The sequence below is a fragment of the Gossypium hirsutum genome, chromosome D13, assembly GCF_007990345.1.
Source record: "Gossypium hirsutum isolate 1008001.06 chromosome D13, Gossypium_hirsutum_v2.1, whole genome shotgun sequence".
Taxonomy (NCBI): Eukaryota; Viridiplantae; Streptophyta; class Magnoliopsida; order Malvales; family Malvaceae; genus Gossypium; species Gossypium hirsutum.
In genome coordinates, this window is record NC_053449.1 from 61500636 (window position 1) to 61519861 (window position 19226).

Genomic DNA, 19226 nt, shown 5'->3' on the forward strand with positions numbered 1-19226 from the left:
AATTCTTAAATTATAACATAAATTTAATATTTCCCTTAAAATAAATTTTTTCTTAAATACAAATACAAATACAAATAAAAATAAAATAAAATAAAATAAATTAAAAATAAATTAAAAAAAACGTAAAGTACTTGAAATATTATTTTAAGATTTTAATCTTGATTAATGTATTGATACGATACGAATAGAACGTATGCTCCACTAAAATGAATGTCGTTGAGGATTATTGATTTCTTGATTGCATTATTGATGAGGGGTTAATAATTTATTTTAATTTTTTATCCGTGCGATGTACAAATTGATTGTGTATATCAATTAAATATATTAAATCTTTTTTATTTTTTATAATTTTCATAAATGGAATGAAGAAAAATACAAATTGATTATTAAAAAAATTTGTTAAAACTAATAAGTGAGACGATAATTAAAAGGAATAAATCTTAAAATTATAGATGAACTTTAGTAATGTGCGATTACTTAGGTTCAAATCTTGCTTAAGTCAATCTATTATCGAAAATAAGAATTCTTGCAGAAATCATTAAGGCACCAAAGCAAAGCAAGAACAAACTCAAAAGAAAAAGAAGTTACGAATGAATAGAAACATCATAGAAAAATAACATACCAAGTGTTTGAGTAAATACTCTCAAAATTATTCTATTGTTTTTACAACTGAGTGATTACATACGAGAGAAAGACATCTATTTATAGTTAAACTCCCTCGAATCTAACAATATAAATTAAATTATATCGACAATCAAGATGTGTGCCTATCTATAATATTGTAACTTTTCTTTACAATGTCAGATTATAAGTGAGACAATCCAAGCAAAGAAGACAGTAAGTGAATTGGAACAGTTTTTTTTTTATATATAGAATAGAAATCATGAGCCACTTCATTGAAACTAGCCAAATAAGAAAGATGCATAAAAAACTTTTATTGAGAAGATGACAAACCACTAAATCAAGTACGACATTGACAAAAAAAGGTGAAGGTGTGAGCATGGCTTGGCTAAATGGTTCCTTAACGGAATCGTTTAGGCAGAGTATTATCAAGCACAAAATAGTAGCAGGACATGGTGGCTGCTTCTACATGATAGAACCAAGCTTGTCTCCAGTAAGGATTAATGTACAACACAATGGCAATACACAGTGGCATCACAATGTACGAGCCAACAAAACTTGTATAAAAGACTTTCATGTTAAGGAAACCCTCGTCAGTTGCATTCCTTGGCATCGATGAAGATCATCCATCTGTTGAACATTAATTCTTTGGCAATGGTTCACCACAGAGGAAAGGATTCCCCACGTAACTGCTTTCTTCAAATGTTGCAAATTGTCCAGTCCTTTGAGGTATAGTTCCAGATAAATTATTATATGCCACACTGAAAAAGAACAAAAAATATGTCCAAGGAAAGTGTTTTCAATGATGGAAATATGTCTAATGATTGAAGTTGAAGTTCAATTACTAATGGAAATGATTTTTTTTTATGGAAAGAAGAAGCGTTACAAACAAATTAAATGAAACAAAATATATACCATTAATAAACCCTTTATTTTAGGAATATTAGGACCAAATTGTAACAGCCCGATTTTGGGCCTAGTCGGAACAGTGGTTTCGGGACCACTATTTCGAGGCTAGATAAAATTATTTTAGTATTATTTTATGTGTTATAATATAATTTTATAAGTGCATGTAAATTTTGGTAAGTTAATTTTAGCAATTTCTAGTCCAATTCTGAAAAAGGACTAAATCGCGTAAAAGGTAAAAGTTGTGTTTTAATACCTAAAGGTGTGTTAAATTGCCTTGTATCTTAAATTGGGGGTCTTTAAAGTGAAATTAGGCCATTGAAAGTGTGATGGCCGGCCATGGGAGACAAAATTGTTGAAAAGTCAAAATTAGGTGAAATTTGGTCACCAATTTTCACTAGTTTTATTATTAACAAATCAAAAAGAAAAAGCTATCATTTTTCTCTTCTCCTTCACCGAAATATGCAGCAAAGAAAGGGTTTTGAAGCTGGAAAATTTCAGCAACATATTTCCCTTGCTTGTAAGTGATTTTAATGTCTTTGCTTGATGATTTTTACATTTTTGGAACCCCTAAAGCATGAGCTTTCATAAGAGGGGACTATTTTGCAAAATGATGAAGAGTCTAGGGTTTTGCCATGAGATTAAATGTGTTGTTTGCTGTGTTTTTATGGAAGATTATGAGTCCTAGTTGTCTAATAAACAACTTTTGTGAAAGAAATTACATGAAAACACCTTAAAAAAGGGCTAGATTGCTAAGTTGTAAAATAAGTTGTAATGTGTAAAATAGTTGAAATTATGAGTTGCTATAGTTATGAAAATGGTTCATCTAGACTCAAGGAGTAAAGAAATGTGATAAAAATTATTTTACGAGCATTGAGGCAAAAGTGCAAATATGCAAAAGTTTAGGGGTCAAAATGAAAATTTGTAAAAATATGATTTTTATACCCATATGAATATTGTGACTGATTGGTAGGCTAAATGTGATATTATAGATCAAGAAAATCGAGATTTGGACCTAGAACAGAAAGAAATCGATTAAGGGATGATTATGTCCTTTTCACATTTGTGGTATCGAGGTAAGTTTGTATGTAAACAATACCATGCTATACATGTATTTAAATGTTATCATTACATGAATTGTACAGATATTAAGTGTATGTGATTAATAGAAATATGATAAGACAAAGCCTTAATAGACGAGGAAAAATCCCGTTTGAACCTTAGAAATAGAATAGGATACGAGTGACATGTCACTAGGAATTATGAGTCTAGATGACTAGCTTGAGAGTGAGCATTGAAATGTCATGAGATATGAGGTAGCTTTAGCTACAATTGAGGCACTTATGTGCAAAGGCTTTTCCGAGTATCCAATTAGTATTCCAAGTGTTCAACGGGTAATCCAAGGAAAGAGTTGATGATGGTCCCAACGAGGTAAGTCATTGGTGAGTATACACTTGAGTTATGTTACGAGTTGTGCAAGTATGTATATTAAGCCTATGAGAATGCCTTGATATGTGATGATCTATGATGCATAATATGTGTTCTTACCATGATGGATGAAATGATGTTGTATTAATTTTGTGAACAATGATCATGAATGAGTAACTTAGCCTTGACAGATTTGAGTTACTGTAGTAGTGAAACTTTGAAAATACACTAAAAATAGTGGAAAATTAGTTAGAGGTAGAATAAAATATGAGATTAAAGCTTAATGAGTCTATTTTCACATGAAAGAAACAGGGGAAGAAAAAGAATTCTATATTGTGTGATATTTGAATTCTTGTAAAACAGGGTCTGAATGAATTCGAGATCCCCTATTCTAACTTTAGAAATTCATCATAAATTGTAAAAAAATTATTAAGAGTCATACCTTAGATACATGGATTCCTTATTGAGTCTATTTTTAAGGGAAACAAATGGAATTGTCATTGGAATTCTGTACAGGGAGAAATTTGGTTCGTAGTGCACAAGGGTCAGAGTGGTCATACCCTGAAACAGGGGAGACTTTAACTAATAAACTGTACTAAATGGCTTGACCAAAAATTCTAGAAAAAAATTAGTAATTATACATATGAGTATAGTTTCAAGATAAATAGACGAGAACATTATTTGAATCCTGTACTATGAGATAATTGAACTTTAGTGCAGAAGGGTTGAAACTGTCAGACAGTGAATCAGGAGCAAACTTGAGGAATAAACTGTACTAATTGGCTAAGTCAAAAATTCTGAAAATTTTATGAAAGAAATATAAATGAGTCTAGTTTCATGGAAAATTAACGGAACTTAATTTGGAGTTTCGTAGCTCCAGATATAAATAATTTAGTGACTATTGCTCAGGAAGACAGCTTGCAGTGAACTTGAGAATATGTTGTAAACATTGATAAAACAAGTTAATGAGTTGCTTATTGTTTTCATATGAACTTACTAAGCGAAAGCTTACCCCCCCTTCTTTCCCATGTTTTCTAGAGTTTCCAGGTTAGCTCGGGTTGAAGGCCGTCAGAGATATTATCACACTGTCGAGTTAACGCTATCGACGTAAGTAAACTCAAGTGATTCTAGTCTATGGCATGTATAGGGTTTTAATGTGAGTATGTAATATTATGATTTAGCCAAAGGCATTGGCTTGTTATTAAGGTAGTATTAGTCATGTAAATTGGCCTATGTCGGCTAATATCGTTATGGGCCCATATGATTATTCTTATGCATGTATGTTATTATCTCTTGTGATGTGGCTTACAACATGTATGCCTAGAGATTGAATTGAGATTCATTGATGAGCTAATAACTAATGCAGGATTAAGTGATTGGTAAATAGTTAATAATGCTTCATGAATGGTTTGTGGATATGATTATTTATGCTTTGTGATGGACATGAGGTTTGATGACATGTTGATAGCTATAGCATTAATATGGTAAAGATGAAAGAAAAACTTATTGTAATGGTTGTATGTGAAATTACCATGGTCATGTCATGTTAGGAAGGTTTAAGTGCCTAATTTTGCCATGTTGTATGCTATTGTATAAGTATGCGTGCATGTGTTGTGAGTGTGACAAAATGGCTTGGAAAATAGCCTTGTATTTGTCCAGGTTTTGGACATGGGTTCGGGACACGGGCGTGTTCTTAGCACCCGAGCGTGTGGTCTATACCTACACGGGCGTGTGGAGCCTTGATACAAGAGATTTCTTAAGTTTTTCATGAGTTCTCGGTTGGGTCCCGAACCATCCCGAATGCATGTATTGGGCCTCGTAAGCTCGCATAAAGGACAGATTGCATGAGAAAAGAAAAGTTTTTAATTATTTGAGATTTCATGGCCCTGTTTAGTATGGAAGTGTTAGTAAAAGTCAAGTAGCACCTCGAACCCCGTCCAGGCGTCGGATGCGGGCGAGGGGTGTTACACAAATTAACAAATTAATTGTAGAAACACAATTTTGTTCTAGCAATACGTACCATATTTAGATTGACACCTCACATATAGTTTCTCTAAGTTTTTCAAAGTAGGTAACACTGAGGAGAATATTCATATATAAAATAAAAACAATCTTCTACTATTTAAAGCATAGAAGATTATATATTTCAATAGGGAAGACAAGGGAGCAAACCGATTTTACCTCTAACATCTATTGATCCCTCCATCGAGAATATATGGGATAAAGACAAGGACTTGAGATTTGAAAGGTTACCCAGCGATGACAATATGCTACTGTTGAAGATATTCCCCCTCAAATTAAGCTCTTCTAGATTCATCAACTTTAGTTCCTTTTTATTATCTCTACAAACACCATATAAACTGTTACAAGACATGTCTTGTCTTGATATTACTTATGTGATTTGAAATTAATTTGCAAAAAGCTAATGAAATAAGAATCTGATTAGAATTTGCTCGTAATATTTTTCCAAAAAATAAAACATGTTAAATTACCTTGAGATGGAACAGAGTCATTCAGTCAGCCATAAGTCATGTTTAGTCTCTTTAAGTGTTAGGAATAACGATTAGATAAACAGAAGTTGGTTAGAAAATGTTAGTTATAGTTAACCGTTAATAAATCAGTTGGTTAGTTATAGTTAGCCAGCTGACTGTTACTTCTTGTATTGTATTAAATATTGTTCCTCACTTCATTAATGAAACAAGTCAGAAATATATCAACCATGATCTTAATATGGTATCAGAGCCAGTTTTTTTTGGGATAGCTCATTTTTTTCTCTCGATTTCTCATTGCAAATGAAACTATACCCACTGATGATACACCTCGCCATTCGTCTAATGTTGAATGAGCAGTTCATTCACAAGGTCTTAGCAGCATGACTCTACAGACTATTCATTACTTTTCCAAACACGATACGATCAAACTAATGGAGCACAACTTCTTGTTATGGAAACATCAAATCTTGTTGATTCTTGAAGGCTTTGATCTTGAAGCCTTTGTTCTTGGTACAACTTCTGTTCCACCTACTCATCTACCTGGACCTGATGGACAGTATGTTGATAATCCTTCTTTTCTGGTACATAAAAAGCAGGACAAATTCCTAGCTTCTTGGCTGCTTTTTACAGTCACAAATGAAGTTCTGGTACATCTCACAACGGCCAAAACTAATTTTGACATTTGGACTGGAATTGAAAGGAGATTTGGGTAAAATCTAACGTCAAGCTATTGAGCATGCGTCATGCGTTGTTCTCTCTCAAGAAAGGAAGTCTTACTGTTAAAGAGTATTTGACTAAGGTAAAAAATCTCAATGATAGTCTCATTGCTACTGGCAGTATGGTCATTGAGCAAGAACAAGTGAGTATCATACTGGCTGGTCTTTCACTGGAGTATGAATCTGTCCGTGTGATTGCCTCTACCACACCAATGTCTCTCGAGTTGTTAACAGAGATGCTTCTTGATTGTGAAACACGACAATTGGCTTTTTTGACTAAGGTACCCTTGCAAGCTAATTTGGCATCTCATCAGAAGGAGGATAGTAATGTGAATTCTAAACATACTAATGCTCCTAACTATTGTCATCAAGAGTGTAAATATGGCCATAGGGGACAAGGCCGGGGTTGGTCTCGTGGCAAGGCTCATGGCAGTGGTCGAAGTTGGTCACGATCTAGATTGCAATTCCAGTTATATGGCAAAATCGGCCACTTGGTTCAGACATGCTATCAATGTTTTGATGAAACATTTTCGGGTGTTAGTCCCAGTCAGTCGATGACAGTTAATTACCATCAATTTCAAGATCAAGGAAGTTCCTCTACTTTAGTCCTTGTTCTCATATGTCTCATTCTTGTAGTTCCTCATATCAGGCTACCATCTCCTCCCATTCTGCTCCTCGACAGCATTCATCTACCACTCATGATCAAGAATGGTATCTAGATTTTGGGGTAACTAATCATATTACCCCTGACGTGGCCAATCTCTCAACAGTTTCTCCTTATACAGGTACGAGGTAAGTTTCTATGGGTAATGGTGCTTCTGTTTCGATTGCCAACATAGGCACATCCAGTATGCAGTCTGGTTCTAGGCTTTTACGTCTAAAGAATATACTTCATGTTCCCACTGTGTGCAAGAACTTGCTATCAGTTGGCCAATTTGCCAGGGACAATGTAACACCCCTAACCCGTATCCGTCGCTGAATTAGGATTACGAGGCATTACCGAACAAACACAACCATCCTTAATAAACAAAGACTTTAAAATCTAACTAATATAGACATTGCAAACTAGCAAATCCATAAGAAAATAAACCATTTTAGTATGGCTATTATAATCATATATAATACAACAAAATACGACCTTCAAAACATTTATCTAGTCTATACATGCCATAGTTAGAATTTAAATATTTAAAATACCGAGATAATAGATAATGTGATGAACTTGTTGACGATCCCCGAGCTTGAAGCTTGATCTAAAATCTATAAAACAGAGAGACGTAAACGAACCAAGTAAGCTTATATAGCTTAGTAAGTCTATAACATAACTAATATATATATAAGTCATATAATTTCCAAATCAAATTCACTGAATTCGTAATTAACACAAATAATTATTTTATTAGCATTTGTTGTCCTTAAACCATTTTATCTATAATCAAATATATATACCTAATAAACATTATAACCGAATGCAAACATATTCATCAAATACTTATAAACAAATGTATATACACCTCAAATACATATATATACTTATCAAATGCATTTGCCGAATATATATATCAATTGCTTATCAAATGCATATACCAAATGCATATATATTTAATATATGCATATACCGAATGCACATATATATAGATATTTAATAATTGCTTAGACCGAATATATATATGCTCATCAATTTAATATAACCAAAATCATAGCTATATCAATTGCATATTCTCACATAATTTAAACAGCTTCACCGGCACTTAGCCTGCTAGGTTTTAAAACCTAATTTGGTACACCGGCTTTTAGCCTGCTAGACTTATAGTCCGAAATGTATCACCGGCATTAAGCCTGCTGACGTATAGTCTGAATAATTTCACCGGCATAAAGCCTGCTAGACATAAAGTCTGAATTATTTCACTGGCAATAAATCAAATTAGTACTGAGCTTTAACAAAAGAATCTCAATTCACAGAAGTTGTATCTCATATTTCTATATAAAATCCACTTAAAATTCAACTCAATAATTTATAAACCATATCTTTAAATAACATTGATAATATAAAGTTCAAACATCAATTCCAGCTCAATAATTTCATACTTCCAATGCTATTCAAGAACTTTACATGAATAAACATACATAATTCATTACAAGAATATATACTTGTATATTAACATAACCGAACCTCATGTAACCTTGTATAATTGTCATACCTAATTTCACTATAAAATCATATACATGTATGTATACCTGATCATTCGAATATAACATATATATATAATTACCAACTCACATATATAAATATAAGTTACATATCTTAATCAAATCTAAGAGTTTATACATATATATATACATATATTCGAACCTAATATACATATATATGTATAAATCATACTTACCTTGGATTAAACCAAGAATTTATACATATACAACATTCATACTTCCACTAAATTAAAAAATATATATATATACACATATGTATATATATTCGATCATTATGTATATAATTATAAATATAAATATATACATATTCGTACGTTTATCTAAATTCAAAGTTTATTCATGCTATTACATATATTTTGAATCTATCATATACATGTATAATTTCATACCTAATTTCATTACAAGATATTTTCATATATATACATGCCTATCCGAATCTCACCTTTCTTATATAAAATTTGAACCTATAATTTAACTTATAAACTTATACAAGATTATACTTGTATATTCGAAACTATCAAATACTTATATAAAATTCATACTTATACTTCAAATTATAAACATTTAATTACAGCTCATCAAGTATACCATCGATATACATGTATAAATATTGATTTAATAACTTTTAAATTGCTAATAGACTTACCTCTGACAACGATAATCGAAACGGAACGATTAGTCAATGACTTTAGTCTTCCCCCGATCCAAGTCCGATTTCTTTAATTCTTGATCTAAACACATTCAAATTGAACTCATTCAAATATATTTTCATTCAATTTTGTCCAACAACTTATAAATGGGAAATTTACCATTTTACCCCTACTATTTAACATTTTTACAATTTAGTCCAAATTGTACAAAACACAAAATATTTCAAATTGACCACACTATGTTTTGGCCGAATATTTCCTAGACCCATATAGATCCTTGCATGCCATTTATTTCACCTTTTAGTCCCTCAATTAAATATTTTCTTACAAATTAATCCAAAATAATTAAATTCGTCACAAATTCAAGAACACACATTATAATCTATCATATATCTTTCATATTTCATCATCAACTATTACCAAGCTCAAGTATTCATAAATGGCATGTCTCAAAATCACTATCAAATTCTAAAATTAAAGCATGGGCTAGATATAACACGAAGCAACGATCACAAAAACGTAAAAATCATCAAAAACCGAAACCAAACATACCATAAATCAAGCATCAAAGAAGGCCGAATAGCTTGGTTGTTCTTATTTTATTTTCTTTTCTTAGTTTCGATTAGATGATAATGAAATAAAAGATGATGGTGGTCTTTATTTGTTTAATTATAATATTATAATATAATATATATTATAACATTTATAATTAATATAAAAACTATATATATTATACACATGCCGCCCACTATTCTATTTAATGGTTAAATTGTAAAACAAAACCCCCATATTAAAAGAATAACCACTATTTAACCCTTTTTTAGAAATAACCATTAAATTTTTATTTTACGCGATTTAATCCTTTTATTTAATCGGACACTCAAACGGCGAAATTAAAGCACGAAATTTTCACAGTAGTAAATTCACACATAATAAACACAGAAAATAATATTAAAATATTTTTTTAATTCGGATTTGTGGTCTCGAAACTATTGTTCCGATTAGGGTAAAAAAATCGGGCTGTTACAGACAATGCTGTCTATTTTGAATTTCACCCTTTTTTTTTTACTTTATTAAGGATATTCTAACCCAAAAAACCCTCCTAGCGGGCCGCATGCATAATGGTCTATACAAGTTTGATACTTCTCGATTGGTCTCCAACAATCATGGTGCATCCTCTCAGCCCAGCTCGCCGTTGTTATACATGACTCAAATTGTGTCTTCCCTTACATTGTGGCATAGTCGACTAGGTCATCCATGTAACAATGTTCTTGTTGATGTTTTGCGTAGTTGTAATGTTCCTTTCAAACGTAGCACTCTATCTACTATTTGTTCATCTTGCTAGTTAGGCAAAGCTCATAAACTGCCATTCAGTACATCGAAAACCTTATACTCATTGCCTTTTGAATTAGTAGAATCAGATGTTTGGGGCCCTGCTCATCTAAAATCAAATGGTTTTGTTTATTATGTTTCATTTGTAGACATGCATAGCAGGTACACTAGGTGTATTTCATCCAGTCAAAGTTAGAAGTCTTCAAGTGCTTCTTCCATTTTCATGCAATGGTTCAGGTTCAATTTGGTTATTCTATTAAGAGGCTTCAAACTGATTAGAGGTGAATATAGGTCTGTATCCAAGGAGTTATCTCGACTTAGTATTCAACATCGGGTCACTTGTCCCCATACTTCCGAGCAGAACAGGGTGGTTGAAAGGAAGCATTGACACATCTTTGACATGGGGTTGACACTTCTCGCACAGGCTTCATTACCTCTGACATTCTGGTCCCATGCTTTTGCTCATGCTGTTCACTTGATAAATAGGCTCCCTACTCCCCTTCTACAGGAAAAAGCCCTTATGAGGTACTTTACAAAGGTCGACCTACCTATTCTCATCTCAAGGTTTTTGGTTGTGCTTGTTTTCCCAACTTGAGGCCATATTAGAATCACAAGCTACAATTTCGGTCGAGACAGTGCGTGTTTATTGGAGTTGCTACAAATCAAAAGGGTTACAAGTTTATTGATAAGGATGGTCACATTTTTGTCTCTCGACATGTTACGTTTGATGAAGTAATATTTTCTTTTCAAACTGGTTTTTTCTTACATTCTAGATCTGGCTCAATCGAATTTTTTATCACAAGTCTAGCCTTCCCATGGTGGTAGTCACAGCTCCTTCAACTTCTAATTCTTCAGCTCTCGACCAAGTCATCTCCTCTCTTGTGGCATGGTCGATCCAATCCTCTGGCCTACGGTCTCTTGATAGACAATCTGATCTACCAAGTGAACATGCATGTTCACCAGCAGCAGCTACTCAATCTCCTTCTCCTGATCAGGCTGTTACATCTGTGAATATTCATCCAATGAGAACCCATTCCAAAAGTGGCATCTTCAAACCTAAAGTGTTTGCCTCACTCTTAATAGAAAAAGAACCTACGTCTATCTTCGAAGCTTTTCAAAGCACTGCGTGGACAACTGCTGTACGCAATAAGTAGAAGGCTTTAATTGCAAATCATACCTGGGATTTTATTCCCTTACCTGAAGGTCGTAGGGCTGTGGGTTGTAAGTGGATCTTTAAAATCAAACGACATGCTAATGGATCTGTTGCTCGATACAAGGGTAGGTTGGTTGTCATAGGATACTTTCACGAGGCAGGGGTTGATTTTCAAGAAACCTTTAGCCCTGTTGTCAAACTAACGACCATTCGAGTAGTTCTAGCTCTAGCAGTTTCTATGGGATGGACTCTTCGCCAGGTAGACATTAACAATGCCTTCTTAAATAGAGACTTGCAAGAGGAGATATACATGGTGCAACCACCAGGGTTTGAACAACAAGGAGGTAGTGGTCAACAGTTGGTCTGCAGACTGAGAAAAACACTTTATGGCCTTAAGCAGGCACCACGTGCCTGGTTTCACAAATTCAGGGATTCTCTTGTAAATGTGCAATTTACTATTTCAAAAGCTGATAATTCCCTATTTGTTCATCAGTCAAGATCTCAACTACTCTATGTCCTTGTATATGTTGATTACATAATTGTGATTGGGACAGATTCACAAACGATAGACTAGTTTGTTAAAGAGCTTGATGTTCAATTCTCTTTTAAAGACCTGGGAAAGTTGAGTTACTTCTTAGGTATTGAGCTCAGCTATACACCAGATGGGGTTTTTCTTAGTCAAAGGAAGTATTTGCTTGATCTTCTTGCAAAGGCATCCATGGATAAGTCAAATGACTTACCCACGCCCATGACAACAACCTGTCATTTATCAGCTAATGAAGGTACTCTTGTCGAAGATGCGAAGTTGTACAGAAGCATAGTTGGTGCCTTATAGTATGTCATGATTACCAGGCCAGATATAGCATTTTCAGTTAATAAGGTTTGCCAATTCATGCACAAACCATTAGACTTGCATTTTAAAGCTATCAAACAAATTTTGCGCTATTTGAAAGGGACCTTGGATTATGGCATAAAATTCACTCGAAGTTCAAAATTTCTACTTGAAGGTTTCTCAGATGCTAGTTGGGGGTCCGATAGTGATGATCGTCGATCAATGTCCGGTTACTGTGTATTTCTTGGAGGAAATCCCATCTCCTGGAGTTCTAAAAAGTAGCAAGTAGTGTTGCGTTCTACAGCTGAGGTAGAGTATCGAAACCTTGCTCATGTCATTACTAAGATGGTTTGGATTCAGTCCTTGTCGTCTGAGTTAGGAGCCATTACTAAGGGCAAAGCGTTGGTATGGTGTGATAGCTCAGCTGCTGTGGCAGTCGCAGGAAATCCGGTAATGCATTCAAAGCTCAAACACGTTGAACTAGATTTGTTCTTCGTGCGAGAGAAAGTTGCTCAAGGATTATTCCAAGTTGGGCATGTTCCAAGTCATGACTAGGTTACAGATGTGCTGACAAAACCATTATCTGCAGGACTGTTTCACAAGTTTAGGAATCGACTCAGGGTTATCACTTGTGATGATGAAGATACAGAGAGCAAGTCGAGTAGCACGGGGAATGTTAGGAATAACGATTAGATAAAAAGAAGTTAGTTAGAAAAGGTTAGTTATATAGTTAACAGTTAATAAATCAGTTGATTAGTTATGGTTAACCAGCTGACTGTTACTTCTTGTACTGTATTAAATACTACTCCTCACTTCATTAATGAAACAAGTCAGAAATATATCAACCATGATTTTGATATTAAGTTACTCAAAATATTTAAATCTGTAGAGAAAATTACAAACAGTTAAAACTTATAATGAGAAACTAATAAATGTATGTATTTTAAAGCATACTTACCTTGAATATAGCTCCATTCTATCAAATGATTACTTTCAATGTTCAAAGATTTCAGAGATGGGAGCACAGCAAGAGATGAAAATATGCTGTTGTTGAAATAATTATAACTCAAATCCAACACCTCAAGTTTCGCCAACCTCAATTGTTCTTTCTGTAAAAGTGTAATTGATAATTGCATCAACGGTATTTTGATTTAACTACTCAAATGTTGTATATATGTCAAAGATAATTATGTTGACTTACGTTTTGGAATAAAGATCCGAGGCTCTCGATTTGATTGCTGCTTAGATATAACTCCTTTAAGTTGTTTATATTATTGAGGTCCGTTAAAACACAATAATATATATTATCTAGTTATTAAAGAATAAGCTTTCTCAAGATAAGCATGAAATTTTAGGAACAAACTTACCTAATATATCAAAGCTTCCTTGTAATCCACAATTCTCCAGAAACAAAGTTTTTAGAGATGTAAACTCAGCAAGACGTGATAGGATGTTCTTTTCTAATAATTTGTTTTCGCTTAAATCCAAAATCTTCAACTTGTTCAGTTTTGATGTCCAGCCCCTTAAAATGAAATTTTTTGATAAAATTGTACTTTGGCCTCCTAAAAATGATAAAATTTTAATTAATCCTTTAAAAATTATAAAATTATAGACTATTTAAATAGTGAAATTACATTTTTACTATCATAAAGATTATAATTTAATTTCGGCCCATAAAAAAAAGTTTCAAGCTTTGCTCCTATGATAGTCACCTGAAACGATCATGCATTGGGTCATTAATTGAATGGTGAATGAGCAAGTATTAAGGTGCTGCAAAAGTGATTGATAGGTATAATGTAGGCAGAAAAGAAAACCATTTTGGGGGTTCTGTTTTGTGTAAGAGAAACCAAGATGACAATGGATGGTTTTAACAAATGAATATCCGATGCTATCTGATCTGCTTATAAATTTTTTCAATTTGAAAAATAAATTATGATCCATATACTTGATTTTGCAGATTATTCCAAGAACAGAGACCAGTGTGGCACACCATTAATTGCAATATCCTTCCAAAAGATTACAAGGATACCAAAGTTGATGACACTTATTTTACTATGATCATGAACTCAGATGATCCATCTACTAATGATTCATCCAAATGACTGCTGTAAATCCTCATTCACCTTTTGCATACATTTACAAATTATTTGTTAATATCCACTTATTTGAAAAAAAAATTATTCTCCTACTTTACAGATTACATTCTTTATTAACAAAGATAACAGTTCAAGAATTTGAAGATCTGGCATACATCTTTCAAAAAGATTAGAGTTTGGATGAATTATCTAAAAAAAAAAGATTGCAAACATTGCAATTTGTCTTTACCATGTCAGAGATGTTAGATTATAAGTGAGACAATCCAAGCAAAGAATATAGTAAGTGAATTGGAACAGTCAAACTTCAAGTGTGTTTTCTTTTGTATAGAATAGAAATCATGAGCCACTTCATTGAAACTAGCCAAATAAGAAAGATACATAAAAAGCTTTTATTGAGAGCATGACAAACCACTAAATCAGGTACGACATTGACAAAGAAAAGTTGAAGGAGTGAGCATGGCTTGGCTAAATGGTTCCTTAATGGAATGGTTTAGGCAGAACATTGTCGAGCACAAAATAGTAGCAGGAATTGGTGGATGCTTCTACATGATAGAACCATGCTTGTCTCCAGTAAGGATTAATGTACAACACAATGGTGTTAGGATCGTCCCGATTAAGCAACGAACAAGTAAAAATAGTAGAAGAAATTGAGAAGATGAACACACAAATTTAACGTGGAAAAACCCCTCAAAAGAGGATAAAAAACCACGGGCAAAGATAATTTTACTATAATGGCAAAAGAATGAAGAGTACAAAAGATAGAGATAAAACTAAACCCCGAAAACTTGAAAAACAAAGAACCCTCAAAATGTAAACACAAAATTCTCTGAATGTGTTATGAGTTCTAATCTAATGGGTGTCTCTAATTTCTAAGATTGTAAAAGAGCCTATTTATAGGCTAAATTAGTAAGTCAAATAAACTATACTAATAAATGCTAAATATATTATACTAATAAATACTAAATCTTCTAGAAAGAAAATATATTTTTGTTTAACTTGACTTGCAAGCAATCTCTTAGAATTTGGGTCACACAATTCTAACAATCTCTACCTTGACACGAATTCTTTCAATGCCATCTTTGCCAAAACCCGCCACGGGCCTATCTTGAACTATGTAGGGAATTAACTGAGTTGAATCTATGCTTAGAAGCTGGAAGACTTCTAGCCTTCGACTTGTGCACTGCCAAATCAAAACTAACCCGGGTCTGATTTTCACGAATAAAGTGCCCTAACTTTTCAAAACCTGCATCCAAAAGAGAACCTCTCTTCAACGAAACGGTCATACCTTTTTCCCTCCTATGACCAAGTTGCCTCCGCTTCAAATGAGTTGACTTTGACTCCGTAACGGACGAGGGACGTCCGATTTCACCGGTCACTGTAGAACCTTCCAGAATATAAAAACTGCCGGTTATTTTACCTTTTAACAAAATGAAAGCTCCACGAGATACTTTAATGTCGCTCGACTCGATGTTGATTCTGCATCCTTTCAAGTCTAAAATACTCAAGGAGATGAGATTCTTTCTTAAATCAGGTACATACCTGACATCTGAGAGTGTCCTAATCGTCCCATCGTGTATCCTAATTTTAACAGTACCAATACCGATTATTTTACTAGATGAATCGTTTCCCATGTGCACAACTCCACCTTCAACTGAACTATATGTGGAGAACCATTCTCTATTGGGACACATGTGGAAAGAACATCCTGAATCTAGGATCCACTCAGACGTAAGCTTGGAATTATCGCTCGTTGACACTAACAAGAAATCATCATCGCCTTCATCGACCAAATTAGCACCAGCTACATCTTCCTGGTTACTCTCAGCAGCTCTTTTATTTCGTAGTTTATAACAATCTGCTTTGACGTGACCTAACTTTTTACAATAGCGACACCTTTTGTCTCGTTTCTTTGATGCTACCAAAACGGAAGCTTGCCTATCTGCTTTGCTATTCAAACCAAACTCATTGTCGAGTTTGTCTCTACTCAACAAATAACCCTTCACATCTTCGAACGAGAGTTTGTCTCTGCCATAAATCAGGGTCTCCCTGAAAGACTTGTATGAAGAGGGTAAAGAGCACAATAATAGCATAGCTTGATCTTCATCGTCAATATGAACCTCAACGTTCTTTAAATCATTTAAAAGAGTAATGAATTGACTGATGTGATCTTTAAGAAGCTCACCTTCGTTCATGCGAAACGTAAATAGACGTTGTTTCAATACTAAACGGTTAGCCAGAGACTTAGTCGCATAAAGAGTTTCTAACCTTTTCCACAAGGCGAATGAGGTCTTCTCCATCAATACCTCCTGCAATACTGTATTCGCGAGACACAACTGGATTGCAGACAAGGCCTTTTCATCAAGCTCTTCCCATTCTGTTTGATTTAGATTCTCAGGCTTTTTCCTTGTAACAACCTTTTTCAAGCCATTTTGAACTAGAATTGCCATCATCCGAATTTGCCACAGATTGAAATTTGTCTCACCATCGAACTTCTCAATTTTAAACCTTGTTGCTACCATATCTGAACGGGCTGATCTATGAAAGTTAAACTAGCTCTGATACCACTTGTTAGGATCGTCCCGATTAAGCAATGAACAAGTAAAAATAGTAGAAGAAATTGAGAAGATGAACACATAAATTTAACGTGGAAAAACCCCTCAAAAGAGAATAAAAAACCACGGGCAAAGATAATTTTACTATAATGGCAAAAGAATGAAGAGTACAAAAGATGGAGATAAAACTAAACCCTGAAAACCTGAAAAACAAAGAACCCTCAAAATGTAAACACAAAATTCTCTGAATGTGTTATGAGTTCTAATCTAATGGGTGTCTCTAATTTCTAAGATTGTAAAAGAGCCTATTTATAGGCTAAATTAGTAAGTCAAATAAACTATACTAATAAATGCTAAATATATTATACTAATAAATACTAAATCTTCTAGAAAGAAAATATATTTTTGTTTAACTTGACTTGCAAGCAATCTCTTAGAATTTGGGTCACACAATTCTAACAAATGGCAATACACAGTGGCATCACAATGTACGACCCAACAAAACTTGCGTAAAAGACTTTCATGTCAATGATACCCTCGTCAGTTGCATTTTTCAGCACCAATGAAGATTATCCATCTGTTGAGCAATTCTTTGGCAATGGTTCACTACAAAGGAAAGGATTACCCACGTAACTGCTTTCTTTAAATGTTGCAAATTGTCCGGTCATTTGAGGTGTAGTTCCAGATAAATTATTGTATGTCACACTGAAAACCGACAAAAAATTTAACCCCAGAAGTTGGGAAGGGATATTCCTGCTCAAGTGGTTGTGAGAAAGACCCAGACTCTCAATTTGGGATAAGTCAGAAATTGTTGGAGGGATTGGTCCTATCAAACTGTTGTGAGAAAAATTCAAAACGATGATGTATTGAAAGTTCTAGAGTTGGAGGGGAACCTCACCAGTCAACTTGTTGCAAGAGAGATCAATTCCGGACAGGTAAGTGAGGACTCTTCCCTTATAAAAGTAGGATATGCTTTTCACGGTGAATTCTATCGGCACATCAGCAGAGTAAGATCCGGAGTAATAAGCATGGGAGCTATCACTCGATATTGTATTCATCAAGCAAGGAGGAATTGTACCAGAAAGATTGTTGTTAGAAACATCAATCAACCTTAACCGATTTAACTTGCATAATTGAACCGGAATCCCACCTTCAAGGTGGTTGTTTTTTAGGAGAAGATAAACCAACGCAGAAAGGCTGCCAATCCAATTTGGCATATTTCCAGTTAAGTGGTTGTTACTAATATCCAATGTCACCAAACGATTGCTGTTAAAAAAACTGGTGATCGGCCCTTTTAGCTTGTTTCTTGATAAATAAACTTCCCGATATGTTGTTGGCCGAAAGGCCCAAAAATTTAAGACTATAGTTGAGTTTGCAAAATTCCATGGGGATTAAACCTTCAAAATGATTATTTGCCATCACAAGTGCTTCCAAATTTGACATCTTTCCCATCCACCTTGGTATCCCACCGGAAAGAGTGTTACTGCTTATATCCAATATTGACAAAAGTGACATATTCTCCATGGAGCTTGGTATATCACCAAAGAGTTGGTTATTGCTAACATCGAATAATACCAACCCCATGGCCAAGTGCCTCGGTATTCCACCACTCAATTTATTGTTGGACAAGTCCAATAGTTGAAGGGAAATCATACCACCAATCGAAATCGGAACACCACCGGTAAAAAAATTATTCGACATGTTGAGAAGCTCCAATGACGGTAGTTTTGCTCCAATTTCATTTGGGATGTTGCCATCTAGGGAATTACTGGAAACATCCAACCGTGATAAACCCCTACGAGAAGTCGATGGTAGCAGAAAATGTCCCGATAGAGAGCTATTGACGAGATTTAGTTTCTCTAATTTCTTGTTGTTTTCCAACAACCAGTTTGGGAACTGATCTCCCTTGAAATTGATGTTAGAGAGATCAACATCTCACAAGTCATGTTGATGATTGAGAGATTGAGGAAATGATCCACCACCTCCGCAAGAAGATCAACTCATAGATCTCAATTGGAATGTGGGGGTAGTTGTTTCTCAAATCAAGACTCTTCAATTCTTCGAAGGGAAGAAATAAAGAAACGTTGAGATACCAATTCTGATAGAAAGGTTTGAGAGCAGCTTTCTCAATCTCCCACAACCCTTCACTTTGATACCCTCCAAATAAGAAAGCAACTGCAAACAACCACACCAATTTCCAGTACTCCATCGCTCTTAAGTCTCAGATATTGGCATGC

At 34.2% G+C, this 19226-nt stretch overlaps 1 protein-coding gene across 1 annotated transcript; it reads right to left on the minus strand.

Moving 5' to 3' along the window:
* Positions 1-17864: 17864 nt before the first annotated feature.
* On the minus strand, positions 17865-19198 carry LOC107942944 (receptor-like protein 45). The gene is made up of 3 exons (XM_041108666.1): positions 19073-19198; positions 18269-18894; positions 17865-18186 (listed from the first exon to the last, which is right to left on the minus strand). Exons 1-3 carry the CDS (start codon positions 19196-19198, stop codon positions 17865-17867), a joined length of 1074 nt encoding a protein of 357 aa, XP_040964600.1.
* Between the last annotated feature and the right edge of the window lie 28 nt (positions 19199-19226).

Bases quoted from the DNA above. Each gene is read 5' to 3' on its own strand.
- LOC107942944 (XM_041108666.1), bottom strand. From the start codon at position 19,198: ATGGAGTACTGGAAATTGGTGTGGTTGTTTGCAGTTGCTTTCTTATTT. The intron at 18,895-19,072 runs GTTTCTTTATTT...ATCAATTTCAAG, and splicing joins ATCAGAATTGGTATCTCAAC to GGAGATCAGTTCCCAAACTG. The intron at 18,187-18,268 runs GTTTTTTTAACA...TTGGATTGGCAG, and splicing joins GCTAAAAGGGCCGATCACCA to CCTTTCTGCGTTGGTTTATC.